This window comes from Octodon degus, unplaced genomic scaffold (assembly GCF_000260255.1).
Source record: "Octodon degus isolate 3935 unplaced genomic scaffold, OctDeg1.0 scaffold00067, whole genome shotgun sequence".
In the NCBI taxonomy this organism is placed as follows: domain Eukaryota; kingdom Metazoa; phylum Chordata; class Mammalia; order Rodentia; family Octodontidae; genus Octodon; species Octodon degus.
The window spans coordinates 6,632,373-6,641,033 of record NW_004524643.1 but is presented as its reverse complement, the minus strand read 5'-3'; the positions used below and the strand labels follow the sequence as shown (position 1 = coordinate 6,641,033).

The 8,661-nt window shown below is 34.7% G+C and overlaps 1 protein-coding gene across 5 annotated transcripts in view; it reads right to left on the bottom strand.

Moving 5' to 3' along the window:
- Positions 1 to 2,451: 2,451 nt before the first annotated feature.
- Positions 2,452 to 8,661, bottom strand: part of Far1 (fatty acyl-CoA reductase 1) — a 71,875-nt gene continuing 65,665 nt past the window's right edge. For all 5 annotated transcript variants that reach the window (XM_004634899.2, XM_023719351.1, XM_012515523.2 and 2 more), the window contains exons 11-12: positions 6,978 to 7,105; positions 2,452 to 5,180 (exon numbers count right to left, since the gene is read on the bottom strand). In XM_004634899.2, the coding sequence (XP_004634956.1) occupies positions 5,018 to 5,180; positions 6,978 to 7,105 (291 nt within the window). In that variant the 3' untranslated portion in view covers positions 2,452 to 5,017. The remainder of the gene's footprint in view (positions 5,181 to 6,977; positions 7,106 to 8,661) is intronic.

Here is an 8,661-nt window from a genome sequence, read left to right as displayed (position 1 = left end):
AAAAAAAAAAAAAAAAAAAATGAAAGAACAAACACTTGTTTAAACACTGTAGTTTGTGTTCTCAAAGACTCAGTGACATAGTTTTTCTTTTCTCTTGAATTTATTTCATTTATAAAAGACATGTCACGTCCTTCATTAAAGCACACACACATCAAGCTATTCGTACTTGGCCGGGTGTGCTCTGGCTACGAAAAGCTTCATGATGGGCACCCCCAGCATGCTGCACAGGAACTGTGAGAGCACGCAAACTCCCTCAGCGGGCCCAAGCTGCTTCCCCGGGGCGTCCTTCCCCCTCACTCCTCCACACTCCTCAGCCTCTGCATACTCTTCCAGCGCGGGGATGTCTCCATTCCTTGGGTAAGACAGAAAGCCACAACTCCAAGGACCTATGTTACTTACTATAAGCTCTTTCCTGAAAAATCCTTAAGGGAAGGCAACGGGTTATACTTAGGTCTGGGTCACTGAGCTTACAGTGATAATAAAGATAATAAAGATAATTGTGATAATAAAGATAATTGTAATATAAAATGTAATGCCCAAGCCATCAGACACTCAGTCTTCATTTGATTAGATGAATGCTGAGTTTTAGAAATGAAAAGTAAGTCCCTTAGTACTACCAAAGAACTTGGATAGTCCAGAAATATGTCTTCCTATAGTCAATTAGTTGTAGCCCCCCACATATACCAAAATCTTCAAATGTTCAAGCCCATTATATAAAACAATGTGGTACCTGCATGTAACTTCACGCATCAGCCTATTTCAAATCCTCTCAATACTTATAATACTTAACATGATGTAAATGCTACCTAAATAGTCATGTACCGCATAATAATTCAGTCAAATATATACAACGTTTCAGCCAATGATATACCACAATATGTATCTTAGGGATTTAGCATATAGTAAATGGTGCAGTTTGTCTAAGCAAACACTCATGCTCATACAAAATCACTTAAGGATATGTTTCTCCATACATACTGTTAAATGATGCAAGACTACAATTGTATGTATTATTTAGGCAATAATGACAAAGAAAGTCTTGTGTGCTCAGTACAAATGCATTTTACCTCGAAGATTTTCAGTCCATTGTTGCTTGAATCCATGGATATATATATGGAGGACCAGCCTTCAACAGAAGGCTGTTGTAGGGCATAAATAGATCACATGTAAAATATTTAGAGTAGTGCCTGGCATGGAACACACACTCCATAAATGTTAACTACTGTTTAACAAGTAAAAGGTACAACAAGGCTTTTACTGATGAAATAAATAATCTTCCTGGATCATTACATGAAACAGAACTAATATTTACCTGTATGCTTATGTACAAGTGCTTTTTTTTTTTTTTTAAGACAGTTATATAACACTTGGTTGAGTCATATATTATCTTAATATGTCAAAGACATACTGGCATTTTTATATGGTTCAATCCAACACTTTCTAGTTTCCCTTGCTTTAAAGACTTACACACAGAGAAAAAAAATTCAGTTTTCTATTCAACAGAAGACAATAAAGTAATTCCACCACCAAGCCACCTCTGAAAGATTGTTTATTTATTATTTATATTTTGAGGGAAGGGTCTATAGGGTATTCAGGGTTTTACTATTAGATTGGACTCTAGTGATCCGCCTTTTTACAGCTGCCCAAGAGCTGAGATTACAGACGCGGGCCACCTTGTCCAGTCTCAATCTGCCCGCCTCAGTGTGCCCTGGGGCCAAGGCAGGAAAGGCAGGCCCAGGGATCAAAGCCCCAGCCTTTGTGCCTGCCCACAGGCACTTTAATCCACTGAGCTATTTGGCCGGCCCTCAAAAGACACCTAATTTAATCTCAGGGAATTTTAACATGAAAACTAAGTTGAATGTCTAGAAAAAAAAAAAATATTTTAAAGAGAATAACTAGAAATGCTTATGTGAATTTAGAAATGTCTTGATTAACTTTCTCCTTTACATATAAAATTACAGGTTTTATCTCTAGCCAAACACAAAACAAATACAGCCTTACTCCTCTGAACTAAGGCCCACAGTAAAGACATTAAATCCACACCACTTTGATTTTTCTTAGGTAAATGCATTTTAGTGATCAATTTATAGAGGGGCATATCAAACAGGGTTATTTGTATCTCTGTAAGGAAAAATGTCAAAGCAATTAACAGTTCTGCACAATTACACTTAACTGACAAGGATGATTGGCTGAGGAATCTCAAGGATAGCAGAGATGTACACTAATAAAGGTACCACCACATTAAAGATAATCTCATTCAAAACAGAAAAGTGTTTACTTTGTCTGTATGCTTTTACTAAAATGCTGTAAACAACCCAAACTTTAAAAAGGTAGGATATGAGAATGAATGAAGACATCTAAAGACGCAAGATCTAAAGACTGCTTCCCATGATTCTAACCACATTATCTCATGGACAAATTTCATAACATAAAAAAATAAATACTATAATGGAAATATAAGGATTGATTTATTACTTTTTGGTTTACAAAGGCACCCAATAATGCTTCTACTTACTGCTTATAAAAGAATATTAGTTTGTATTTAAAAACTAAAAATCTGAAATAAGTTTCTGCAGACACAAAGGGGGAAAATGATACCTGTTCCTTCCCTGCTTATAGGCATTATTACACAGATTCAAAGAATATTCTACAGATCTTGAAGTCAAAAAATAAAAGAAAATAAAAACAATCCCAAAACCAGTGCCTTCTCTTCTGCATTGAGATTTAGGCCACGTCAGTGTTCTGAAGTAAATTTTAATATGGTCACAATGACATCGCAATGTATAAATACATATACCAGAACTAGTAAGAGTCCATGTGGGGTGTGGGGGAAGGTTACTCAAATGTTTTAGAATACAGTTTTATCAAATCAGTTAAATGAAATAAATTTATTTTATAGGTGGTCCAGTAAAAGAATGAATTTGTGGAGAAAACACAGAGCTCTAAACATTGTCTAGCAAATGACAAACAATGGATTTCCAAAATCTTAAAATTTGACTTAAGTCCAAAAATCTAGCTGGTACAGTTTATCAATCTACACACTTATTATACTAATTTTAGAACTTAATTTATTCTTTATCTTTCACAACAGAATTCTAAACACACAAAATTAATGCAGGAGCCTCAGCTCCCGACCAGTTACCATTTCTTTGAATTCTAAGGACAGCAGAACTGCTGGGAAAGCAGGCTCTTCCTCTGCACTTCACAGGCCTACACAGCTCTGCCCCAATGCTTTTGTAGAACACAAATTCATCTGATTCTAAGTATTTGGCATGAGTATAAAAATCATAAAACATCAGCATGTTTTCAACACATTATGGACATACACTGGGAGAGTGCTCACCATGCATGACCCAAGCCACCTTAAGTTAAAGGCTCCATCGTTTATCCCACTTTGACACATTCTCATGGTCTCTCACACCTCATACAAGGTGTGGTCCTAAACCAGAGATGTTAGTACTATTCCAAAGAATATATACGTATTTACATAACTATTTCCTTTAAAATAATGCTTAAAAATTTTACTACAGAAAATCTAGCTTCAACATGGAAGCATTTTTCCTTTTCAAGATTATACACCTGCATGTAAGAAGGTGATTTCCTTTACATTTAGTTTGTCCAGAGTAGCAAAATAAACTTCTTATACATGGCACTTAAACTAACAAAACAAATTAGGATGGAAAGTTACATCTAACTTTTTGTATTGTGAATTGACCTCTTTACACATATTCAAGATACATGGCTGATGATACATAGTACAACTTCAGCTTAATTAGAACAGTTGTATGCTGAATGACCTGTTAAAGCAAACTTATGTTAAAACAGTAAACCATTATTTATTGAGTTTTAGAGGGAATTATGTTTCATTAAAATATGCAATTTTCTTGCTATAACATTTCTATAATGCATTTCTTTCTAAAGCTAAAAACCCATGCAGAAAAAAAAGTAGTATCTTCAAACTCATTCAACAGTTTGCTACTTTATATGGTATGTAAATAAAGTCCTTTATTTAATTTTATACATATCATGTATTATATTTTCTTGAAGGAATTCAACTTTCAATGTCAAAATTAGTATGTTTATACACAAGACCATTTTCTTGATGTTATTAGCTGCACATACATTCTTCCATAATAATGCACTTTCAGATTTCATTTGAAAGACAGTATGAGCCTTTTTAAAGTCCTAAAACAAGATTTATAAAGGGAATAGAGCACAAAAGTCTCAAAAAATTTCTTGTTTCAAAACATGAACAGAATCTATAGGATTTTTATTTGGTCAAAATTTGGACAAGAAAAGTTTAGTCCTATTCTTTTTTAGGCTAACATAGTTTTATTGATATGGATTTGCAAACCTGCTTAAATCCAGCAGGGTCTTTAATATATGGCCTGCTGATTATAAAAACAACTGATTATACTTACAGGAAAATGATATGTACCAGGCATTTAATCAGAAAAAGAAAGATGAGCATGTATTTTTCATGTTTGATATCACTCAATAACTTACAGAATGAAGTAAAAATAGTTTGGCTATAGTTTTAATAAAACTAAAACCCATTAAAACTGATGGAAAAAATCAAACATTTAAGAATCAAGTATCTACCAACTTAACTAATACTCTGTCCAAATAAATTCTTTCCATTGCACTGAATCAGAATGATATGTTAAGGCATTTTTAATTAATATGTTCCAGAATTGCACAGTTATACTGGTCAATGTTTCTACTTCCCTAGTCTTGCCTTTGTCCTACCCCTTTCTTTCCATGGATGAAAATGGTAAATCATACATAGCATTGGTGACTCTTGTAGACAGCTTTGAGCTGGCATACAACAGTGTGTTCACTAGGATTTATGAGCATAAACATTAAAATGTTACATAAAATGTACCATGTTTTACTCTACACACTGACTAAGATGGTTTAATGTCTTTACAAAAGATGAGATGACGTAAGTACGTTTTACATTCTGTGCATTTAGACCACCAAATGCATAGATGTGCTAATGCAAAATTCTTGGTCTTCAGTATCTCATAGTGCTTGATGCTCTGAAGTATGACAGAAACTTGTAACACAGACTAACCACAAAGTACCAGATGTTTCTTGCCATTTGTGACCTTGCAATAAAAATGCGCCAGATCAGGATCACAAGTATAGTATTGAAACCATAACGTATATTCCGCAACCTGAAAAGCAAATCAAGAGACATGCTAGACAATGTTTTTTAGAATGAAGTATTTCTGGACAGCAGCTAATTAATGTTTATAAACTAAATTATAGGTCAAATTTACATTAACCTGAAACATTTAAAAACTAAAGGTTCTAAAACTAAGAGTAAGCAAAATTCAAATTAACCTGACTGTATACCCTGGACAGTGTTACAACAAACAATGTACTACCTCTACCTGTATTTTAACAAGGAATCCAGCAAAGTGCTTGCAGAACAGTCTTTCTGGATTATAAATTTACCTATTCAATATGTACTATTTAGCATTCTTATCTGCCCACTAATGGAGGAGGCATTAAGAATACTGTAGATACAACATACACGTGCCTTGCACTTCTCACTACAGTGGTACCTCGGCTCACACATATAATTCTTCCCACAATTCTGGTTGCCAAGCAATTTGGATGAGAAGCAAATCAAATTCCCCATAAGGTCCACATTGACTCTAAGCACTGAATTTGATTCAGTTCTTTTATTTTTATGTTTTTAATTTTAATATAGGGTTTACAAGTTCTCACTCCATAGATTGGACTCGTAATGATTCTCCTATTTTCAGCCCCCCAAGCGCTGGGATTACAGGCGTGAGCCACCACGCCCAGTCTCAATCACCATCTCAGTGGGCCCTGAGGTTGAGGCTGGCACGGCACGCTGGGAATTGAACCCCAGCTCCCGCATCTGCTTAGGCAGACGCATTAGTCCGCTGAGCTACCTGGCTGGCCCCTTGATTCAGTTCTTGTCCAATTCAGTTTGCAACCAGAACTGTGGATTAAGATCATGAACTGAGATGCCATTATAAATTAAAAGGGTCTGTTCATTATGTATATCACAATACAAAGTACTGTAAACATTTCTGATGTTTTTAGTTGTTTGCAACTTATCAAACAAGTGAATTCATATGATCAAAGCCCAACCAACAAGTTCTAGTTTAGAGTAAAACATGGTACTAAATAATAATGTCTCACAACTCCATTAATTTTAGCATGCAGTCCAAGACAGGACATCCTTATAGGAACAATGGCATGGGCCAAGTTTTGAATAGAGAATTGAAAGCTAAATGGTCTTGTTTGCTTTGCCAATTAATACAGTACCTGCAGGCAAACACAACGTTCTTACAGCTCATTTTTTCTTCATCTATTCAACTGGATAAATGATAGATTACTAGTAACTTTAACTGTACTATTTTTGAGTTTTTTCTAAAATCTGCATTTACTACTTTTACAAAGAAAGAAAATTGTAACTATTTTACAAAGAGAAAATTCTGTATCGAATGATGTTTGTTACATCTTTTCTTTCAAGGATTACTTGACTAAGGCAAAACAAAACAAAAATCTATAAGTAAATAATGTCTAGCTTAAAATACAAGGTTTTGCTGGGGAGATAGCTCAGCAGCATAAGCTCCTGCCTCACAAGCGCAATGTCCTGAGTTTGATTCCCAGTACTGCAAAAATAAATAAATATAAAAAAATTTAAAAATAGGTTTTTTTCTTAGCAATATTTTTACTTTTTCAACAGCAATATGAGAAGACAATAGTGATATTTAAATCTCAATCTGACCTTATTTACTTCATGCTAAGGAATATGGACAGACAGTAAGCCTGTACAAGCTTAAGCTAAATCAATACAGCCATAGGTCCAACCCAAAAGCAAGCATTTTCCTAAATATAATAGATTAATAATACAGCAGCTCACCAGAAACATCTATGTAATACTTTTTAAGGAACACAATACATACTTACTTAAACTCATGTAAACTTACTTGTTCAAATGTTTTCTAGCTGCAGGTAGGCCAGACATTTCTTCATTCAAAACATATTTCTTAGTTCCCATGCAATAATTTTCTATATATTCTGCCCAATGTAATTGTCGGACGTCAATATTGAAGGTCTACATTAACAAAATGAAATTATTTAACTGAGCAATTTTTTTCAAAACTTATCAAAAAATTCTTCTAAAGGGCAATCCCAAAACAAGACTGTATGAGATTTAAATACAAGATTAACTACTCCTATTGTCCAAACAGATCTGTGTATTCTTCACTTCTTCTAGTTCTGGTCTATCTGCATACTCTCCATTGTATATCAAAAACAAAAAAAACAAAAAAAACCACAAAACATTATGAAAGCTAGCTTAGAGTTTAGATAACAATTACGAGGCCATTTTGTGAAAATAGATAAATCAGAAAATGGCAAAATCAGAGGACTATCTAATGCTCAGTGTTCCTCAGGATACAGACAAATGATTGTGATTGTGATTGTGTGTGTATGTGTGTGTATAAAGAGCTCACTATACCATCACTTACCTAAAATTATCAAATTTGAGAGAAAAAAATGCTACTGTAAAGAAATCATCAAAATATGAAAATGTAATATTACACTACCTTGAACAAGAGGCTATTACAGAGTTCCAGAAGGACAGAGAAAAAGAATGGAACAGAAGCAGTTTCTAAAATATAATGCCTGGAAATTTCCCCCAAATTATGAGACATTAAGCCACACTGAATGAAAAAACACCAACCGTATACACATACATACCTAGGTACTGGGGAGTGCATCAGAAAAAGACCAAATAGATCACTTCTAAGAGAGAAAGTATTAGACCACTAGCCGACTTCTCAACAAAGCAAGGGAAGCCAAAAGACTGAGACATTTCCTGAGTGTTCAAAGGAAGTTATTGCTAACATACAATTACTGTATAAAATTACTATATAATACAACTTACCTAAAATTCTATGCCAGTGTAATTACCTTTCAACAACAAAGGTGAAATAAAAGCTTTTCCAGAAGAGTACAAACTGAAACAACCTGACATAAGCAGAGTACCCACAGAAGAAGTATGCCACAGGTTATTTTTTCAGGAGAAAGACACTAGAATGCAGACTGACTCCAGAAAGACAGAAGAAATGAAGACTAGCAGGAGGACGATTATACTGGCTACTCAATGAATAGTTATTACGCAGACTATACTAGTCTGAATATGCCCTTCCAAAAGCATACGGTAGAAATTCAATCCCCAGTGCAATAGCGGTGGGAGCAGAGGCCCGAGAGGAGGTGACCATGTGTTGAAGGTTACACCCTCATGTGGATGAAGGTTAATTATAAAAGGACTGTGATCTCAAATTCAATCAGTTGCTCTCTCTTTGTCCTTCTAGACGCCAGCCCCTTAAGATTCCCAGCCTCCAGACCAATGAACCAACTTCTATTTATCACAAATTATCCCATTTCAGGTATACTGCTAGCACCACACAAAACAAACTAAAAATGGCTGTGAAAAAAACATAATGCCTGTCAGGCCAAACTTATAAAATATTTGCCAGTAGTAGACAGGCACTGGTCCTTCATTATTCATGAAAGGTGAAAGCATGGATTTATATTATGCCTTGCCAAATTAAGATGCGGTTATCTCCAGGGTAACCCACCAAAATGATTATTAAAACTATATAT